General features: G+C 45.9%; 2 protein-coding genes across 6 annotated transcripts in view; one reads left to right on the top strand and one right to left on the bottom strand.

Annotated features, from left to right (window-relative positions):
* Window positions 1-8,497, top strand: part of dhps (deoxyhypusine synthase) — a 39,238-nt gene extending 30,741 nt beyond the window's left edge. For all 5 annotated transcript variants that reach the window (XM_069927496.1, XM_069927495.1, XM_069927497.1 and 2 more), the window contains 6 exons: window positions 3,525-3,621; window positions 4,006-4,092; window positions 6,102-6,207; window positions 6,486-6,589; window positions 6,708-6,833; window positions 7,600-8,497. In XM_069927496.1, the coding sequence (XP_069783597.1) occupies window positions 3,525-3,621; window positions 4,006-4,092; window positions 6,102-6,207; window positions 6,486-6,589; window positions 6,708-6,833; window positions 7,600-7,695 (616 nt within the window). In that variant the 3' untranslated portion in view covers window positions 7,696-8,497. The remainder of the gene's footprint in view (window positions 1-3,524; window positions 3,622-4,005; window positions 4,093-6,101; window positions 6,208-6,485; window positions 6,590-6,707; window positions 6,834-7,599) is intronic.
* Window positions 8,498-8,572: 75 nt separating this feature from the next.
* wdr83 (WD repeat domain containing 83) overlaps window positions 8,573-21,945 on the bottom strand; it is a 22,828-nt gene continuing 9,455 nt past the window's right edge. Inside the window, exons 6-9 of the mRNA XM_069927500.1 lie at window positions 21,027-21,094; window positions 20,140-20,248; window positions 18,236-18,350; window positions 8,573-8,949 (exon numbers count right to left, since the gene is read on the bottom strand). Of these exons, the coding sequence (XP_069783601.1) occupies window positions 8,797-8,949; window positions 18,236-18,350; window positions 20,140-20,248; window positions 21,027-21,094 (445 nt within the window). The 3' untranslated portion in view covers window positions 8,573-8,796. The remainder of the gene's footprint in view (window positions 8,950-18,235; window positions 18,351-20,139; window positions 20,249-21,026; window positions 21,095-21,945) is intronic.

Below are 21,945 nucleotides of genomic sequence, written 5' to 3'. Positions count from 1 at the left end.
CTGGCCACCAAGACAGAGGTGCACCAAAGAAGAGGTACAAGGACTGCCTAAAGAAATCTCTTGGTGCCTGCCCCATTGACCCCCCACCAGTGGGCTGATATCGCCTCAAACCGTGCATCTTGGCGCCTCACAGTTCGGCGAGCAGCAACCTCCTTTGAAGAAGACCGCAGAGCCCACCTCACTGACAAAGGAAACACCCAACCCCAACCAACCAATTTTCCCTTGCAACTGCTGCAACCGTGTCTGCCTGTCCCGCATCGGACTTGTCAGCCACAAACGAGCCAGCAGCTGACGTGGACATTACCCCTCCATAAATCTTCGTCCGCGAAGCCAAGCCAAAGAAGAAAAGAAGACTAAATACCAATAATATCTTTATATAAAAAACTCAAATCAACATATATAGGCCCTCTAACAGAAAAAAATCACAAATTAAAAACTAAAAAAAAATAATAAAAAGAAAGTCCCCCAAAAAAAAAACTACCAAAAGGTAGTAGTCCCCAAAACAAAAATTAGGTGTGGGTCACCCACCAGTGGCTGATGACTAGTAAAGAACTTAGTGCAAATCTCTCCCTCCCCAGCCAAACAGTGAATAACATCAAAATATCATAATAACAAAAGAAAAAAATAGAATAAGAAAATTCTTCTTTTCATCCAGAAGATTCCAATCTCAAAGATCCTATTTCAGAAAGAGGTAGACTCTTTCCATTCCCGTTTTTCCTATTTCTGCCATTTCTTCTGTTTCCAGAGCTACCAGATTTTTCTTTAGGAGATAATGATGGACTACGTCTTTGTCCTCTTATATCTGGCAATGAATCAGCAAAAATCATAGCTTCACCATCAGTTTCAAAAAACCGAAATTGATAGTCTCCATAAAACACTGCAGGGTAACGAAAAGTAGACATAAAACCTTACAGCACAAAACTTATTTAACTGGATTGAATTGACGTCGACGTTGATTCAGATCAGGATAAAAAAAGATTCTACTATTCTGAATAAATAATGGGGTTTGTCGTTGTCTCACATTTTGTATTGCTTCTCTGTCCAAATAACTCAAACTTAGAATTATTATTGGTCTCGGTGGTTGACCAGCTGAGGGTATTCTTCTTAAAGCTCTATGGGCTCTTTCCAGTGCCAATCCCCCAGAAAAAAATTATTGCCCTAATATTTGCGGAATCCAGTCTTTAAAGAAACGAAGAGGATCTTGTCCTTCTATACCTTCTGGCAAACCAACAATTTTCACATTATTCCTTCTGCTTTGATTCTCCAAATAATCTATTTTTCTCTCTCGCTCCTTCTCACGTTCTGCTAGTTCTATGACTGATTTTTCCACCTTCAACACTTTTTCTGTGTTAGAAGTTACTTGTTGTTTACAGTCCAAAAAAGCAGTCTGAAATTTTTTTAATTCTTCATAAGATGCATCCACACGTGTCTTAACCATATTTAATTCTGAACTTATACCAGCATTCATATGAACCATTTCATTCATTTGAAGGTTTTATAACAGCTTGGATAATTGCATTCAATTGCATACACTGTAAGTCAGTAAAGCTCAACTCTGCTCTCTCTGACATAATGGCAGAACAAGGTAACTGCAGCTCCTGCTGCAACTCAACAGAAGGCATTTTAAAAGTTTTACTCTGAGTCTGGATTCCCAGCGACGGCACCTGACTTCCTCAGGGGGTCGCCGCTGGTCTCCCCGTATCTCATTTTTTCATCAATTCACGAAAAAAAAGATTTCTTTAGATTGAAATGCTACCTGATGCAAGGTAGGTAAACTGGTTAACCGTTTTGAGTTCAGTGTACCTGATGGAGATGTGGGGCGGCTGGTGGTCATGGTGGGGAGCTGGCTGATGGAGGACCTCAGTTTTCTTCAGGCTGACTTCCAGGCCAAACACAGGAAGACGACTCCATTGTTGGAAATGCATCAGGTAGCATTTCCAACAATGGAGTCGTCTTCCTGTGTGCTCCCTCTGTTGAAATAGAAAGGCTTTCCAAATTGGGGTCCACTTCTTGGGAACACGCACCTTCTTCCGGAGAACGGGTAATTCCAACGTCATCCTTCATTTGGTGAGCAATAGATTTTGTTTTCAGCCCCCACAGGCGATCTTTGGGGTTTAAACAATGAAGAGTTTGAGCCTGGGGCTGTATCAAGTCGTCTAGACCCCAAATTTTCAGCACTTCGAAAATGTAACTTCTTTTGAACTTGAGGTTTAGTCTTTTTACCATTAGTGACCATAATAATTCCTTAATACTTTAAACTAAAATTTAAAAAGTTTAAACTTGAAAACAAAGGGTTAAAAAACGGGTATTTAAAAGTCTGGCCAGAGAGGTCGAGATTGCACGTCTAGACTCTACGCCATCTTGCCACGCCCCCCATTTCCAGTGGTTCTTAATCTTTTTTTATCCATTCACAGAGCCATAGGTGATTACTTAACGCCATCTTGCCACGCCCCCCATTTCCAGTGGTTCTTAATCTTTTTTTATCCATTCACAGAGCCATAGGTGATTACTTAAGGTGGTATGTGAGTGGGAAAAAAAAGTTGAGAACCATTGATTTATACAGTTATAGGATACTGTACATTGGTCTCACAGCCTGGGGGAAGAAGCTATTGCCCAGCCTGGCGGTCCTGATTTTGATGCTCCTGTATCTTCTTGATGGTAGTGGGTTGAAAATACTGTGCGCTGGATGAAAGGGTCTTCTATAATTCCTGAAGCCCTATGAAGACCGCTCCCTGTACCTGCTGTCATCTGTGCATGCACAACTGTCCTGACGAGGTTTGTGGATGGAAATATTTCAGGAGGAGGACAGCTCCTGATTCTGGGAGGAGAGTCCAGTGTAAGGATTGAACATTATCAACTTGCTGGTGATTCGAAGTACTGTGGTCTTAAACCATGATAAGCCACAGCCTGGTTACTCTTGATGAAATCATCTTGCATCCCTTGTGTAGCCAAAGTGTCAGTCAATCAAACAAAACGGGTGGTTTTAATAGTCTGTGCTGAGTGGAATCCTGTTTCCTCTATCTATAGGCCAGGTTTTAGCTTGCAGAGATCCTGGGCACTGGAATCACATGCCATGGAAGCTGGGTTTAAAGTATCACACTGCATTGTTGCTTTGGTTGTTGCTGTTCTCTGTCTCAGCTCCTGCTCAGGTGCTAGAGAAAGCTCAATACCTGTGGATCTGCACCCATTAACCATTGGCGCCCAGGGGACAGGGAGATGCTTAAGGGTGGATTGGAAATAGAGGATGATACTGGCACGTGGAAAAACTAGGGTGAGTAACGAGGCCCTGGTTTGATACTGTAAAACTCTCTCTCCACAGTCTCAAGGCAGGGCAGGGTAGGGTCAGCTAGATTACAGAAAGAATCTGCCTACACACTATCCGCAGAAATTCTGAGCTCCAGCCTCCGTGACATGCCACTCTTACGTTCTAATTAACTGTACCTCCCAGATGTGCAAACTCGCTGCTTATTTCTAATGCAGGTAATTACTGGCTGATCCTAAATTGTCTCATCATTACTTGACAGAATTGGAAATCTTCTGGTTCCCAATGACAACTATTGCAAATTCGAGGACTGGTTAATGCCAATTCTGGATCAGATGTTATTGGAGCAGAAGGAGCAGGTGAGTTGAGATGAGATTTTAAAAAAACTATGCTGGAGAAACTCAGCAGGTTAAACAGTGCCCCTTATACAGCAAAGATAAAGATACATAACCAACATTTTGGGCTTGAGGCCTTCATCAAGGTGAGTTGAGATTCCTGGTCTCCGGGAGAGAATGGGCAGAATTGAAGTCTTTGTAGATTTAAGCCGGAGAAGTGGTTGCATTAACAACTATCCTGCCTTTGGAATTAAATGATGAAATAAATAAAATACAAAAAAAAATTGCTGGTGTAATTATTTGATTCTTTAAAGCCTGAATTGTCCACAACATCAATCCTTTGCCCAGATGCCACGTTTTTTGTATGCAGGGTGCCATACACACTGATTCATTGTGCTCTTCCTAAAGGGATTGAACTGGACACCGTCAAAGATGATTGCTCGACTTGGGAAAGAAATAGATAACCCAGAGTCAGTCTACTACTGGGCATACAAGGTATGGGATTTGTCATGTGGGTCTGTGACTGTCTTCAACTTTAAGAACTGCCATTCCTGCTGATCTCTGTGCATCATCTGCCCGGAGCACCTTCTGCCCGGGAGGCCGAGGTCCATGCTCCCGTCGCCAATCCCCGACACCTCCCCACCACCGTCGCCAATCCTGGCTGAAAGCCCGAGGTCCCCACTTTTGTCCAGGAGGCCGCTCCCCTTGATGTCGCTGGGATGGTGGAGAACCAAGTACAGTGGAAGGTAAAGGAGAAATGGAAAGAGAGAGGGTAGTGAGTCCCCTTGCGATGCCTCACACTTCCTCCAGTCGCTCACTGATGGCTCGAGATTCCAGCCTGCTTCTCTGAGCAAACTGGCGCTAACAGTGCATCAGAGCCCCAAATGAGCAAGTCAGGTGAAAGTTTTTTTTCAACTTGTGACATCATGCTGCCACCAAATTCTTTTTGGGATAACTCCAAATTTCAGTCAAATGGTTTTCGGATCATCAGAAACATACTGATTTGCAGCACCAGTGAACTGGGGTTTGAATCCCGCACTGTCTGTAAGGAGTTTATATGTTCTCCCTGTGTCTGCGTGGGCTTTCCCTCGGCCTTCCAGTTTCCTCTCGTCCTTCCAAATGGTTTTCGGATCATCGGAAACATACTGACTTACAGCACCAGTGAACTGGGGCTCGAATCCAGCGCTGTCTGTAAGGAATTTATATGTTCTCCCTGTGCCTGCGTGGGTTTTCCCTTGGCCTTCCGGTTTCCTCCCGTCCTTCCAAATGGACTGAATTTGTAGGTCAATTGGATATACATGGGTGGCACAGGCTCATGGACCAGAAGGGCCTGTTACCGTACTGTTCGTCTAAATTTAAATTTTAAATTAATTACCCATCCCCAACATCTCTGCATTCTGTGGAACAAATGAACCCATTATCCTCCTCCTCCACTCTGCCCTCACCTGAACGTGTGATAGGCAGGAGAAGGCTGTCAGCCCATCCAACCTGCCCCACCATGCTATGTGATATGGCTGACCTGCCCCAAGCCTTGTCTCCTCATCTGTGTCAGTTGTCATTTACCTGCTTTCAAAAATGTATTTTCTTCTTCCTTAAATATCCCCATTGACCCTCTGAGATGGGGAATTCCAGAGATTCACCATCTTCTGCAAGGCTTTTAATGATTGGAACCTAATCTTGTCACCATGACCCTTCATTCCAGACTTTCACTGGTGGAAATTTCCTGATGTCTGTACTGTCACAGCACCTCAGGACTCTATTCAGTTTCTGATTCCTCATTTATTTGTGCCTTCCCTTTCCTGGGGAAGTCTCCTGTGGAATCTCCTGAGGTATTTCATGCCTCTCTTCTACATCTACAGCTCCTATCCTGGAAACATGGACGTTGGGTCAGATTCCACAAATACACAGTCAACTCCTCCACCTGCTTACAAATGATCAACTCCAGTGAAATAATGGGAATACTGAAGCCATTGCCTCCACAAAGTTACCAATTTATTCCTGCTTCCCAGGTGTAGGTTAAATCACTCCCTCAGTGCTCCAGTCAACTTCAGATATTAAGATTCTGTAAAGCATCCTCTCCATCACAAGACCCCCCCCCCTTTGCAATGCTAAGTGCCCACATCTCTTGAAACCAGAGTGTGAGCCATTACCTTAAGGTCAGCCACACCAGCACTGATAACCTTCCCAACTTTCAATCTTCGTGACCTCACACACCATCATAACACAAACCACAAACCCTATTCATTCTGCCAGTTGGCTCCCATGATTTATTAAAAATTTCTCCATTCCTCACTCTTTTTGATTGTTTCTTATCACTCATTATGGCTCAATTTTCCTGAGGTTCATTTATTTAATGTATTTCTGTGAACTACATCTCGTTTGACTCTGACAAAGGCAAATAAATCAGTGTGTCCAAGTTCCTGAGCATATGTTCAACTCGTGTCTGCACCCTCACTTGGACAAATTTGTCTCCATGTCTCACCAAATTTTATCCTCCTCTGCAGAATAATATTCCTGTCTTCAGCCCTGCCCTGACGGATGGGTCTATCGGTGACATGATCTACTTCCACTCCTACAAGAACCCTGGACTGGTACTCGATATTGTTGAAGGTGAGTGGGCTTTGAGAACATGTAATAAAGCAGCATACAGCAGGTGGTAACTTTCAGAGAGCACAAATGGAATCCTTTGCCAAGTGGCATGGTGGTATTTGTCTGTCCATGCATGTCCATGTTTGGAAGCTGCTTTATTTGTGAGCATTGCATTGCATCAGTAAGGTTGGGGAGGTGGTGTCAATGAGAGGAACAGTGGGAGAAATTTAAGATGGGCATGTTGGAGTGATAGTGACTGTGTGTTGGCTGAAGTAACTCCTCTCTTCTGCTCTCTCCAGACATCCGCCGAATAAACAGCCAGGCAGTATATGCCAAGCGAACAGGAATGATTATTCTGGGAGGGGGTGTGGTGAAGCATCACATTGCCAATGCCAATCTCATGGTCAGTGCTCTGTATTTGCTCTGTAAATGATTCCTGTGACCCCCCCCCCCCCACTCTAATTCATTTATTGTTCCCTAATCTTTTTTTTCCATTGACTCCATCCTCCAATCACTGATAGAGGAATGGAGCAGACTACTCTGTGTTTGTGAACACGGGCCAGGAGTTTGATGGCTCTGACTCTGGAGCCAGGCCGGATGAAGCCATCTCGTGGGGTAAAATTCGCATGGACGCAAAGCCAGTGAAGGTGAGTTTCTTCCATTTGCTGTCAGAGGTTAAATTATGGAACTATTCCGTGTTGTAAGTTGGATGGGAGGGAGAAGTCAGCATTGGGCAGGCTTCAGTTTGGAGTAGAACATGAAAGCCTGCAAACACTGATATTAGCAAAAACACACAAAAATGCTGGTGGAACTCAGCCAGTCTCACAGCATCCATAGTGGGTACATATATTACTGACATTTCAGGTTTGAACCCTTCAAGGATTAAGCAAAGAACAGGAAATGTCAGAATAAAGACAAGGCTAGCTGGGAGGAGTCCAGGCCAACAAAAGGTGTTAATTGGATATGATAAGAGGAGAGGTGAGAGTGGACTTTGGCTCTATGAAAGGAGACAAAGGGAAGAGAGAGAGACTAGAACTGGGGGGAAAGGTGACAGGGGAAGGTTTGGGGGGCCATTTAACAAGCTAGAGAAATCAATGCTAAAGCAATCTCGTTGGAGGGTGCCCAGACGGAAGATGAGGTTCTGTTCCTCCAATTTGCAGGTAGTCTCAGTCTGGCAGTGCATGACCCCCATGGACAGACATGACAGCAAGGGAATGGGATGTGGAATTGAAATGGGTGGCCACTGGGAGGACCCCACTGTTGCAAAAGCAGAGCCGAGATGCTCAACCATCTTCCAGTCTGTGCCCAGTCTCTCCAATGTAAAGGAGACCACAGTAAGGGTGATTGTTGAGAGGGCAGGTAGGTAGGACCTAGAGAATTCACTGTATTGAGCACCTGTTCTTTCTCTCCTAGATCTGTGCTGACGCCACTCTGGTTTTCCCTCTGTTGGTTGCTGAAACATTTGCTACCAAGTTGAGCGCATTTTTGTCTCATTCAAAGATGATTTAATCCACTCCCCACCTAAGGCAGGCAAGTAATGGAATCTGCTGCAGATGGCACTCCTGGAATAGGGTGCCATCTGCATCTGACCTGCCACATTAGGGGCCTGCTGTGATTCCTAATCTCAGAGGTTCACAGCAAAAAAGAGATTCCTGAGGGAATTACCTGTGATCCACACACTGCATTTAATCAAACTACTTGAAGAAGTGACTGTTTGCTTTAGATTTTAGCTATAATTGGCTGCTTTTACAGGCCACCAGAGAAGTTGAGTAGCTGGCAATTGGATGCGTGGATGCGTAGATGCTCTCAAAAGTGAGGAATAGGCAGGCAGGGAGAGGCCGAGAACACAAATCAGGAATATATATTACTGAAATCTTTGAGGACATTCAAGAGTTTAACCCTTTGGACTCCGTGTCCCAGTTTTATTTAATGTATTTCTGTGAACTACATCTCGTTTGACTCTGACAAAGGCAAATAAATCAGTGTGTACAAGTTCCTGAGCATACCAGTCCGAGACTGGTTTTAAACCCAACCACCAGCTGGTTCGTACTGGTGTTTCTACTGTAGTTTACCCATGGACCCGGGCTGGAGTATATATGAGAGGTTAAAAATGGCTGGAGTCCAGAGGGTTAAAAGTTTAACCACTTGAGCCAGTTTCACCATGGATCCTGAGTTTGGAGTGTCTGGATTCCATGGGGAGGAGAAGCAGGAGACTGCTGGGTGATGCTGACATTTCTGCACAATTTTTTTTCCAAAATCTTAATTTTGATTTTGACTGCTGTATGGGTATGAATAAAAGCAATGGATGAAATCAATGTGGTTGAGTTTGATTTTGTCTACCATTTTTTGCAATCTTCCATTACAACACAGCTTGTTCAAACTCAGCTTTTATAAAACTAAGCACTTTATTTATCACAGAATTGATGTTTAGATTATTAGAGTCCAGCGGTGTGGAGCAACGGATAACAAGTAAGTGCAGCGCCGACCCCCTACATCGCTCTCCAGTGGGTCATAGGCAGACTATGTTGATTGCACTGGTCCTTTCGTCTGTAGCCGGTGCAAACCCCAAGAGTTGGGTCTGTCATGGAAGCTTGGAGCCTGTGGGGAGTGTCACTCGGCTGGCTGCATCTCTCCTTCATACGTTTCGTCTCCCCAGAGCTGTATGGTCCCCTCTGTGGCTGTGAGCAAACATGTCTGGGTTGGGTGGTAACTCAGAGACTGTACCACGCCCTTCCCAACCGACAACTTTGCAGCTTGGGATCCCTGCAACCAATAATCGCATATGTAAATAAATTAAAATGTCACCACTTCAACATGTACATAATCACGATGCCAGCTTTACAAGATCCCATCTATGGCAATGGGAAAGACAAAATGGTGTTTGTTTTTGTGGTGATGGTACAGTAGAAGTCTGAAAATCTGCACTGCTTGGGGATCGGGTTCGTCCAAATTCTCGGGCAGGAGGAATAAAGTTGCACAACATGTGGATGGAAGACTTGCAGCTTATTTTGCATCTGCTGCCCAGCTTCTTTTGCTCTCTTGAAATATTTTTGTCTATTACCTTATTGACGACTTTGTAATTTCTTTGTGATAAGATTATTGTACACAGCATGCGCAACACCTTGAAAACGGAACAGGGGCGTGGTGTGATGGCATAGGAAGAAGTGTAATTCCACCTCTCCCCAGTTGGACTAATAAATACCCGAATTAAAGATTTTGTAAAAGCTTAAAAACTTTTTCTAAAGTTGTTCCAATATTACAAGAACATAATGGCTACTAATACAAAGAAATTGAAAACACAATTTCAGAAGAAACTTTTATTTAAGAGTACAGAGGAATTAATAAGGCCTACCTACCAAGTGGAATCCATGGAGTCTACTGGTCCAACAGCCAAGCTTCAAGGTACTTCAGCTCGCCTAAGTATTACCCTGGTGCCCTCTTCGCAGTCGCAAGATGGCACCGGGCTTCCGACTCTTTCCTCTCATCTTGAACCATGCACTTGCTATGTCGAGCGCGCGGTACAGTCGTTGGAATTTCCAGTGTCAGGCCTGGCGCGCGACACTGCTGTTGTGCCCGGCGGCGCGGAGGCCCGAGGCGGTGTGTCAGAAGACGCGCGTGCGCAGCCTGTGACGCTGTCGGGCATGTGCGGTGCTGTAGAGCTCGTCGAAAGAACCAAAGACTTGTTGATCCAAACCAAGGCTTTTATTAGCAAAAGACCGGAGCTCTTCACAGGTGGCCGACCAGTCCGGAATGATCCGACCTGGCTAGGGACACAACCCTTTAAGGCCCAAACAATAGGTGTGGCCTAGCTCTCAGCCAATCGCTGTAAGCACAGTCTAGATACAGTAACTATATACACTATGTACATTGGTGATAGATCTGTACTATCACATTCACCCCTTCTTGGAGAATTGACCCGGGAAAAAAAAAAAACAAAAACGAGGGAGAGAATGAAAAGGAAGGGGTAGGTCAAGGACTGTAGCGGTCAGGGGGTCTGACCATCCGGCGTGACCGCCGTGGTGCCGGGATTGGGGTCGCTGGAGTGGTGTCACCAGCGGGCTCATCGGGTGCGACTGCTCCGTCACTCAATTCCCCAGTCGTTTTGTCGGCAGGGTGGCCCGAGTCATTGGGGTGCTGTTGGTCCTTCTGTTGCGGCACGGGGCCTGGAGCATAAGGAGTTGGGGGGTTTGCTGGGTCTACCGCGTCCTGAGCTAGGTCCCGCACCGAAACAGTGTCCTCCCGCCCGTCTGGGAACTCCACGTATGCGTAATGTGGGTTCGCGTGGAGTAGAGTCACTCGGTCGACCAAGGGGTCGTTCTTTGAGTGCCGGACGTGGCGTCGCAAAAGGACGGGGCCAGGGACGGTGAGCCATGCCGGTACAGTGGTTCCCGATTCGGATTTCCTCGGGAAAAGGAACATCCTTTCGTGGGGGGTGGCATTTGTTGCAGTACATAGGAGGGAGCGGATGGAGTGTAAGGCACTAGTGAGAACCTCCTGCCAGTGAGAGGTGGGGAGACCTTTAGACCGGAGAGCCAGTGTAACCGCTCTCCATATGGTGGCATTCTCCCTCTCGACCTGGCCATTACCGCGTGGGTTATAGCTCGTGGTCCTGCTTGAAGCAATACCACACTCCAGAAGGTACTGTTGCAGCTCTGCACTCATGAATGAGGACCCCCTATCACTGTGGATGGAATTGGGGTACCCGAAGATGGTGAAAATACTGTGAAGGGCCTGTATCACTGAGGTGGCAGTGGTGTCTGGGCAGGCCACAGCGAATGGGAAGCGGGAGTATTCGTCGATGGCCGTAAGGATGTAGGTATTACGGTTGGTCGACGGTAGGGGTCCCTTAAAGTCTACGCTAAGACGCTCGAAGGGGCGGGTGGCTTTGATGACGTGAGAGTTATCCGGACGGAAGAAGTGGGGCTTGCATTCGGCGCACACCGAACAGGCTCGGGTCATGGAGCGGATCTCCTCAACTGTGTAGGGTAAGTTGCGCGCCTTGACAAAGTGAGCAAACCTAGTGACCCCTGGATGACAGAGCGCCTCATGGAGTTTCCGTAGTCTGTCCATCTGTATGCTGGCGCACGTCCCCCTGGAGAGCGCGTCAGGCGGGTCGTTGAGCTTACCAGGCCGGTACAGGATGTCATAGTTAAAGGTGGAGAGTTCGATTCTCCATCTGGCGATTTTGTCGTTTTTTATCTTACCACGCTGGGTGTTGCTGAACATGAAGGAGACCGCGCATTGATCAGTCAACAGTGTAAAGCGCCTCCCAGCGAGGTAATGTCTCCAACGACGTACCGCTTCAACTATGGCCTGGGCCTCCTTCTCGATCGAGGAGTGTCTACTCTCCGGACCCTGGAGGGTTCTGGAGAAGAAGGCTACAGGCCGACCGGCCTGGTTCAAGGTGGCTGCCAGGGCGAAGTCGGATGCATCACTCTCGACTTGAAACGGGACAGACTCATCGATCGCGTGCAGCGTCGCAGCAGCGATGTCAGATTTGATTCGATCGAAAGCCGCTGTGGCTTCGGTCGAGAGGGGAAAAGGGGTGGTCTTGATAAGAGGACGTGCCTTGTCGGCATAGTTTGGAACCCATTGGGCGTAATAAGAGAAAAGGCCCAGGCAGCGTTTGAGAGCTTTCTGGGTATGTGGGGGGGGTAAGTCCATTAAGGGACGCATGCGGTCAGGATCTGGCATGACTATCCCGTTTTCCACCACACAACCTAGAATAGCGAGTCGTGTGGTCCGGAAAACACACTTGTCCAAATTGTAAGTCAGGTTTAGCTGACGGGCAGTTTGAAGAAATTTGTCTAGGTTGGCGTCATGGTCCTGCATGTCGTGGCCACAGATGGTGATATTGTCCAGATACGGGAAGGTAGCGGTTAGCCCGTTCTGGTCCACCATCCTGTCCATTTCCCGCTGGAAGACCGCGACACCATTTGTGACCCCGAATGGTACCCTGAGAAATTGATATAGCCGCCCATTCGCTTCAAAGGCCGTGAATGGTCGGTCCTCGCAGCGGATCGGGAGCTGGTGGTAGGCCGAACGTAGGTCAATAGTGGAGAAAATGCGGTACTGGGCGATCTGGTTCACCACATCCGTGATGCGTGGCAGGGGGTACGCATCCAGGAGTGTGAAGCGGTTAATGGTCTGGCTATAGTCGACCACCATCCGTAGTTTTTCCCCATTCTTGACAACCACCACCTGGGCTCTCCAGGGGCTTGAACTGGGTTCGATGATGCCCTCATCCAGCAATCTACGCACCTCACTCCTAATGAATTGCCTGTTTTCGTAACTATATTGCCGACTTTTGGTGGCCACAGGCTTCCAGCCAGGGGTGAGGTTTGCGAAGAGTGCTGGCGGGGCAATCCGGAGTGTGGAAAGGCCGCAGGATTGGCCCCGGGGCACGGGGGCGGGTTGCTCGGGTGCTTCGGAAGTGGGGCGATGGCAGACCGAGAGGGGGGCGTGGGGTCCCCCAAAGTGTAGGGACACCGTTTGGAACTGACACTGGAAGTCTAATCCCAGCAACACTGGGGCGCACAATTGGGGAAGGACGAATAATTTAAAGTGGGTGACCGTCAGCCCTGTACTTCCAGCGTGGCGATGCAATACCCCTTTATCCCAGTCGAGTGCGACCTCGTCGCTAATGAGATCCTCTGGGTAGTGGGGATAATGTCAAGTCCCCAACGGAGGGCCAGATCTGGCTGGATAAAACTGTCAGTTGACCCAGAGTCAAATAAGCAATTGGTGTAGTGTCCATGCACTTTAATCAGTTCCATTGCTCTGGTGAGGGGATGAGAGCATTGCTGGTTTAATGTTATTGAAGCAGTTGACAGGCGAGTTTTGCGCGATGACGTCACGCAACGGGATGACGTCACACAACGGGATGACGTCACGCAACGGGATGACGTAGTCAACGCTCGAGGAGAAGGTTGGAGAACCTCCCGGAAGTGCTGTTGTGGCAGGTGAATGGTAAGTAGTGGGGTTTGTAGTTGCTCGTGATCGGTGGTCGGGCCCTGGCGGTCGTCAGCGATGGACGCTAGGGTGAGCACCTGGTTGGCCGCGGGGGTGGCTGCGGCGGCGGCAGCAGCGGCGATAGCGTCGGCCCCGGGGGTGGCTGTGGCGGCGGCAGCAGCGGCGGTAGCGTCGGCCCCGGGGGTGGCTGTGGCGGCGGCAGCAGCGGCGGTAGCGTCGGCCCCGGGGGTGTCCGTGGCGGCGGCAGCAGCGGCGGTAGCGTCGGCCCCGGGGGTGGCTGTGGCGGCGGCAGCAGCGGCTGTAGTGACAAGTGTTCCGCACGGGGGCGAGAGGCAGGCCATCACCATGGTTGCGACGGTGGGCTGCCCCTTCCGGGTTCGGCGTCTCCGTGACGTCAGGCGTTGCCGTGCAGGGGAGCCCTCGCTCTCATTGGACGAGAGCTCTGGGGAAGAAGAGTTTGAATGGGAAAGCGGCGATTGGGCTTCACACGAGGCACTGTGTTTGCTGGCGGCCATTTTAGACCTACAGACTGCAGCAAAGTGGCCCTTTTTAAGGCACTTCTGGCACCTGGCTTTTCTTGCTGGGCACTGGGATCTGCTGTGCTTGTCCCTCCCGCAGAAATAACATTTCGGTTCCGCACGGGGGAGGGTAGCAGCAGCCGACAGGCCGTCAGGGGTAGGGTAGAAGGGCACTCTACTCACATCAGAACGAGGGGTCCAGTCCCAAGAGAGCTCGGTGGATTTTAAGGCTGCATCCTCCATTGTGATTGCAATCCGGGCCACGTCCTCTAGTTTTTCTACCCCTTGTTCGAGCAAGCGCAGCCTCACTTCATTCGATCTGAGCCCGGCCACATAGGCATCCCGGACGAGATCGTTTGTGATCTCGGCAGCAGTTTTGTCCACACAGTTACAGTCCTTGCCCAATGCCTTTAATACTTGTAAATATGCTCTGCTGGACTCACCGGGCTGTTGCTTCCTCGACGCAAGCACGAGCCGGGCATGAACTCTGTTCACCGGTTGATCATACAGTCCTTTCAGTACCTTTATGGCTGCGGTGTAAGTGGTCTCATCCTGGATGTTCTCGTAGACTCTCAAGGACACCATAGACAGCAATGCTGTTAGACGCTGGTTATCCTCCTCTACCTGAATGAATCTCAGGAAGTTTTCAAAGTTCAGCAGCCAGAAGTTAAAGGCTTTGAAGGCTGTAGCTGACTGTGGGTCGATATCAAGTTTTTCTGGCCGAGTTAAACGCTCCATCCCTTTCAAAAAAAATTCTTTTTGCTAATAAAATTGTAGAGCTCGTCGAAAGAACCAAAGACTTGTTGATCCAAACCAAGGCTTTTATTAGCAAAAGACCGGAGCTCTTCACAGGTGGCCGACCAGTCCGGAATGATCCGACCTGGCTAGGGACACAACCCTTTAAGGCCCAAACAATAGGTGTGGCCTAGCTCTCAGCCAATCGCTGTAAGCACAGTCTAGATACAGTAACTATATACACTATGTACATTGGTGATAGATCTGTACTATCACAGGTGCTTCGAGGGGCTCTGGGCTGTCAGCGAGGATGGCCGGCAACGGGCTGAAGGTGTCGGCCCCGCATTGGTCAGCATGCTGACAAGGAGTAAGGCCTTTTAATCGACTGTGATCTTGAAAGAACAAGAAGAAAAGGCTTTTCCAAGATGGAAGGTATGGAAGAAGAAATGTTGGTTACTGCTGAATTGAAAGAAGGTAGGCCCCAAAAAGAGACAATTGAACCTGATGCTGTTTTTACAGTTCTTGAAAGTATAGCTCAACAAATGGGTAACATGTCAACGCATGTCTACTCAGATGGATCATAGATTTATGAAGACTTAAAATGAACAATATTTGTGATGAGGTTTCATCTGTTAAGAAAGATATTTCTATTGTTAAAGCTGATGTCAATAGACGTGGACATTTACCCCCTCGGTAAATCTTCGTCCGCCAAGCCAAAGAGAGAAAGAGATGGTGGATACAAGAGAACTTTAAGAAAATTGAAGGTGCTTTTCAAAATTGTAGAGAACAAGTGGAACGAAATAGAGAGAAAATAGAAAAAGTGGAAGATTCTTTTGTTGGATGGGAAATTCAGAAGAAAGATTCATTGAAGAAGATTGACTCTTTGGAAAATCAAAGCCGTCAGAATAATGTTAAAATAGTGGGAATTCCAGAAGCTATTGAGGGTTCGGATCCAGTTCAAAAAAATTAAAAATGGATCCCTGACACATTAGGTGTTGAATCTTTTCCAGATGGTTTGGAATTAGATAGAGCACTTGGGGCTTTAATAAGTAAACTATATCCTGGTCAACCACCTTGAGCAGTTTTGATTCGCTGTTTGAAATATCAAGACGGAGACAATTTTGCGAGTTGTGGTGCAAAATGCATGTAGATATCAGTCTCCATTAATGGTGCAAGGTAATAAGGTCTTTTTTTTTAAATCCTGATTTAAGTCAGGAAATTATTAAGAGATGTAAAGAATTCAATTTTGTGAAAAAGGTGCTTTGGAGAAAGGGATATAAATTTTATTTTTGATATCCAGCTGTGTTGAAGATTTTTATGGCAATTTCCAATCACAATTTTTTGAGAATGATCATGATACTTTAATTTTTGCTAATTCTTTGCCGAACAAGGCCACTGAAAGGCATTCTTCTCCTAAGAGGAAGATGTCAGATAAGAAGAATGGGAAGGCAGATATGTCAAAGAGCTTGATGATCCGGAACAAGCTTTGGGACTGAATTCATTGGGATTATAATTTGATTCAGACATGATTTTGTAAGTCCGACTTGGGGGGGGGTTGGATGATGCTGAAGCTTTTGGAAGTCATCTGCCACCTCTGGGTTTTTTTTTCCACACCCAGTTAATTGGGGAGTTACTATTTTGTAGTTTTGGGTATATATACATTTTTCTTGTACTTGTGTAATCTTTTTCTGTTTGTTGGCGGGGGGGGGGGGGGTTCTTTTTTGTAGTTTATCAATTTAGGGGTTTTTTTTCAAGGGGAGCTTTACTTTATTGAGAGGGTTTTTTTTTCTTTATTTTGTAAAAGTTTTTTTAATTGTTAGAATAATGTCTACTTTGAATTTTGCAATTTTTAATGTTCATGGTTTAAATAATCCAATTAAACATAAACGTGTTTTGGCTTATATTAAAAAAGAAAGTGGATGTAGCTTTTTTGCAGAAAACACACTTAACTGAAAAAGAACATTCAAAGTTGAAGAAAGACTTGGTTGGCCATGTAATTTCATCTTATTTCAAGTCTAAAGCACGTGGAGTGGCGATTTTGATTCACAAGATACCGTTTGAACTTGAGTCATCAGGTGGAATCAGTTGGTCAAATTGTAATGATTAATTGTAAATTGTTTGCAGAACCATGGTCATTGTTAAATGTGTACGCACCAAATGTTGATGATGAACAATTCATGTCTGAAGCTTTTTTAACATTGAGTCAAGCCAAGGAAAACATTTTGGTTGGGGGAGATTTTAATTGTGTACTAGATCCATTATTGGATAAATCTCCAAAGACTTTGAAAAAAATCGAAGGCTGCTGTCCAAATGGCTTCGTTGATGAAAGATTTGAACTTAATAGCGGTTTGGAGGAGGTTAAATCCGAGTGAGAAAGAATTTTCATTTTATTCTTCTCATCATGATTCATTTTCAAGGATAGATTTTTTTTTGGCTTCAGCACACTTGCAAGCTCATATTACTCAGGCTGAATATAACAGAGAATAGTATCTAATCGTTCATTGTTACTTATTTCTTGTGTTGGACCGTAAGTTATTCAATCAACCTTTCGTTGGAGATTTAATGCAATGTTATTGAAAAAGTCAGAATTTGTTAGTTTTGTTAAAGATCAAATTGTTTTTTTGAGTTTAAATGAGAACTCAGTACAGAGTAATTTTATTTTATGGGATGCTTTAAAGGCTTTTTTACGAGGTCAAATTATTAGCTATGCATTGAAAGAAGAAATTTTTGGCTGAGAGTCAGATGTTGGAGAAACAACATGTTCTTCACACCACCATTTATCTACATTAGGATCATAAATAAGAATGCTATATATGGTTGCTGCTTTGCCTCTGCGCTGTTCGTGCATGCACACAAAAGCCCGCTAAATTTAAAATGTTTGTGTTTTCGAAAAGTCCGTATTCTCAAGTGATCCAGATTTTTTGGACTTCTACTGTAGCGGCACCTTCCTGCTCTTTAAGTTCTACCTTAGACCCCTCCCCCCCCCCCCAACAATGGAATATTTCAGCAGTCCCGCTCCTAGTTTGGTGACACTGCCGCTGGGAGTGTCCAACCGCCTGGTCCTGTTAAACAAGACGGTGTATTTACTTAAAATCCTGCAACCGTGGTGTCTGTATCCAAGGTGGCAGCGGTCTTGAGGGACAAGAGACTCCAGGGAACAGGAGAAACGCCTCCTGTTGAGAAGAAGTGGAGGAGATGACCCAACAGAACAGTGACCATGGCAACGGACCAGTGAGGGGCTCAGTGGCTGAAGGACCCACACGGGCTGCAGGAAACTGACTCGTGAGAACCAGGTATCGAAACCAGGATTTGATGGGGCCTCAGGCACTGAAGCCTTCTTGATTGTATCTGGAGCTCAGCTTGCCAATGGAGAGAATGGAGTCTATGTGGACGTGGGAGAACTGGAGGTGAATCCACAGACACTGTCTCTGAAAGGACTCTTGCTTCTCTTTTGTTGTAAGGGGCGTCAAGTATACTAATGGCAATTCCTTGCCTTCTGTCAGACTAAATGAAATTTTGTGTTACAGTACATTTTATTTTATTTATATGTATCTTGAATCTGATGGTGAAGTATGCCCTTAATCCTGCACTCTTACCACAGCCCTTCTAACAGTACAGCAGACCCTCAAAACTGTCCCTCCTGGGTGGTACCCAAATCCACCACTTCTTATTCCAAGGGTAAGAATGCAGCTCACAGAACCACAGCCAGGTCCAAATGGACGATTCTTTGTGGTGAGTGGTGCTCTCCACCCACTATCTTCATGTCACCTGACAGCGTTCAGGAGCAAAGGTGAGGGTGGCTGCCGGGGAATGGGTCCACTCACCTCAACAAGATCCCAGAAATATACTTGCCCATCTTCAGAGCCGCTGACCACATGCGTGTCGGCCTCATTGAAGCAGCAGTCCAGCTTATACTGTTCATTCGAGTGACCTGTGTACCTGGTGCAAAAAGGGAAAAGCTGTTCACAATGCAGAAAAACCAAACACAGATTGCTTCTTGGAGCATCTGCATCCAATCCACGTGAGTAATCTTACCTTCCTGTTGCATGCTGCTAATTTTCAATCCCTACCCATCTAAAGCCTCCAATGCGCAATGTAAACTAAAGCAACAATATCTTCCATCAATCCACTCTGCAACCTTCTGGAATGAATACTGAATGTTCCAATTAAGGGTGAACTGCACTCCCATCATTGTGCTTTTCTCACCCAGTATCTTGAAAATGCCAGTCAGTACTTGTGCTTCTCACCTGCTCGGTCTCACCCAATTTCCATATATAGAAGAGGACAGTACAAGCCCTTCAGCCCTCAATGTTGGGCCGACCTATATATTCTGATCAAAAATTTAAAAAAAAAACTATACCTCTTAACCCTCTATTGTTCCTCCATGTGCCTGTCTCTTAAATGCCCCTAATGTTTCAGCTTCCACCACCAACCCTGGCAAGGCATTCTAGGCACCTGCCACTCTCTGTGTCAAAAACATACCCCTGTTGTCTCCCTTGGCTCACTTTGTAAAGGTGTCCTCTGGTGTTTGCTCTTCCTGCCCTGGAAAAAAGGCACTGGGTTGTCCATATTATGCCTTTCAGTTTCTATGAAGTCACCTCTCGTCCTTCTACACGCCAAGGAGAAAAGCTGTCGCTCTGCTCATCTCAGCTCGTAACACAGTAGAAGTCCTACAATCCAGACTGCTCAGGAATTGGGGTCAGTCTGGATTTTCTGGATTCTTGGGCAGTATGTTTAAACTTCAAATTTAAGGAGGAATAAAGTTTATTCATTAGCAAATATAGTTTACTCATGAGCAAATACAGCATTGTTTCTGCTTAAATCTGGTTTTTAACTTCGGCATGCATTTCAAAATTGGTCTTATTTTAATTAAGTATATAGAAACAAAGCTTGCTGGCAACTATGAAGTTTAATTACATGCATGTAATTAATTACATGCCATTTACACTGTTTGTTGGTGCTCAATTATAACTTTAAACTGATCTAAGAAAATAATTGTTTCAGATGTTGCTTGTTTATTTAAATGCAAGTTAAATGCTAGTTTTAATAGACTCATATACACAGCTCAGTCTTTCTTGCCTCTGGATTTTTAGACTTTTACTGTATTTTCCAATCCAGACATCATCCTGATAAATCTCCTCTCCATACCTTCCACATCCTTCCTTTAATGAGGTGAGCAGAACTGAACACAATACTCTGTGTGGTCTCACCAGAGATTTGTAGAGTTGCAACTTGACCTCGTGACTCTTGAACTCAATCCCCCGACTAATGAAGCCCAGCATCCCATAGGCCTTCCCAACAATCACATCAATCTTCATGGTGACCTTGTTTTTTTTTAACAACTCACTCCTCGCCAACTTCTGAGGAAGGCTCCCTGATTCAAAATGTTAACTGCCTTCTCTTTCCTCAGATGCTGCTTGCGGCTGTGTTCGACTAGCATTCCCATTATTGAGACGGAAGGAAGCGTGGACTTAGTTTATGCTGGGTTTTCCCATTGAGCCAGTTCTGCTCTTCTCAATCGCTTGACTGCCCTGACCTGGACAGGAACACCCGTCAAGAAGGGCACAAGGAGAAATCCTCCTCAGTCACAGAGTAACAATGATTCAGTTTGCACGCCTCCTCTCCCAAACCCGTGAAGTATGTAAATTAGATCACATTCAAGTACACGGTGCATTGCCCACTACCCCATCCCATGGTCTTCCTGCCTCAGGAAGTCACTGATACTTACTGTCCCAGCAACTCCCCAGTCTCTTTATCCAAAAGGCGTAGTGTGGAGTCCAGACTGGAGCTGAGTGTACACTGGCCATCCCTGCTGAAACACACACTTGTTATCGGACCTGTGTGAAATAGAGAGACAGTCGTTCAATCACTGCAGAGCAAACAGACAAATTACACTGGACAAAGAAGATTTTGCTCCCTGAACACTTTGGGATGTATTTTATGGATTTTTGGTTGCTGATCATAAAAATCACCTTAAAAAATTTCCTTTCACGTATTTTTTTTTAGATATAACCTATTTTTGTGATTTCCTGTCATTTTTAACATGCTTGAAACATGAAGTGCAATGTGTCCTTGAAAATTAATTTTCTGAATTTGCACTTGGACGTCCTCCCTGCTGATCTTGGTGCAGTCAGTGACAAACATGGTGAAAGGCTTCACAGGACATTGCGACCACAGAAATGCAGATTCTGGGCAACCAGATTTTATCAATGCTGGTCGACTATTTGGACACTGATTTTCATATCTGATGCCTCTTGTGTCAGTGGCAAAACATTTCTAGGTTAGTTGAACTAATGCCATTTGTCAATATTGTGATGTGATTAAACATGCTAAATTCAATAAAAGTTCATTTAATGTTTCTCCAACTTCCTACATGATACAGCAAATCTGAAATTATCGTTGTTCAGCTCAAATCCACAATTTATTTTCAGGAAGAAAAGCTTTTAGGGGAAAAAAAAGTTTGTTGTCCATTGTTATCAGCTACCCTGAGCACAAAGAGACCTCCAGCTGATCTGAAAATCTGCGTCACAGGGAGAGACACCTTGTCTTTAATCAGCATCATGCTTCCATTCCACCACACCCTGTATTAACATAGCTCTGCTGTCCAGTACTTACTTCCAATGAAATCTGCTATCAGTTGTCCCATCCGTAGATCATACCGCCGAACTCGTCCATCGACCGACCTGAAAAGGCACAGCAAGGATGGACAGCAAACCACATTCAAATGATCCACCCCCCAAAACCTCCCTCACTCCTCTGCGTACATAATTGCCTACCTGAGGATCTGGGTCTGGAACCAACAGCCATAGATAGAAGAGTGGGCTGCCTCACAGCTCCACTGACCTGAGATTGTTCTGATGCCATCTGTGCGGAGTTTGCCTTCTCTCTCTGCGACCATGTGGATTTCTTCTGGGTGCTCCAGTTTCCAATTTAGACATACAGCACAGTAATGGACTTTCGGCCCATGAGCCCGTGCCACTTAATTACACCCAAATGACCTACAACTCCCATACGTTTTGAAGGGTGGGAGGAAACTGGATCACCTGGAGGAAACCCACGCTGATACAGGGAGAACAAAAAAAGCCTCCTTTCACACGGCACCGGATTCGAACTTGGGTCGCTGGTGTAACAGCATTGTAGTAACTGCTACAATAACCATGCTCCTCTGTGAAATTCCCACGATGCGTGGGTTAATTGGCCACTATAAATTGTCCCTAATGTTTTGGTGAGTGGTGGTAATGTGCCTCCACACTGTGTCTCTTGGAGAAAGAGATGAGGGAGTTGCTAGGACAGCAAATGAAGCTCTATCAATTCCTTCCTGAGGCAAGAGGACTGACTTATATCACAGTACAATGTGAATAGGTTACAGGGACTACTACATATATGGTTGAATTTTGTGGACCGATTTTTAGGGTAAGATTTTGACCACAGTAAGTAACTGCTTCATTCAGGCCATCAGGAGCTTGGATGGGCAGGCAGCCAAGGCCGAGGCAAGAGTCCACAGACAGGGCATATGGAGTCAATGGTAGGGGCA

Source organism: Narcine bancroftii, chromosome 3 (assembly GCF_036971445.1).
Source record: "Narcine bancroftii isolate sNarBan1 chromosome 3, sNarBan1.hap1, whole genome shotgun sequence".
Classification (NCBI taxonomy): domain Eukaryota; kingdom Metazoa; phylum Chordata; class Chondrichthyes; order Torpediniformes; family Narcinidae; genus Narcine; species Narcine bancroftii.
The sequence above is the reverse complement of the archived record's forward strand: the minus strand, read 5'-3'. Positions and strand labels throughout refer to the sequence as shown.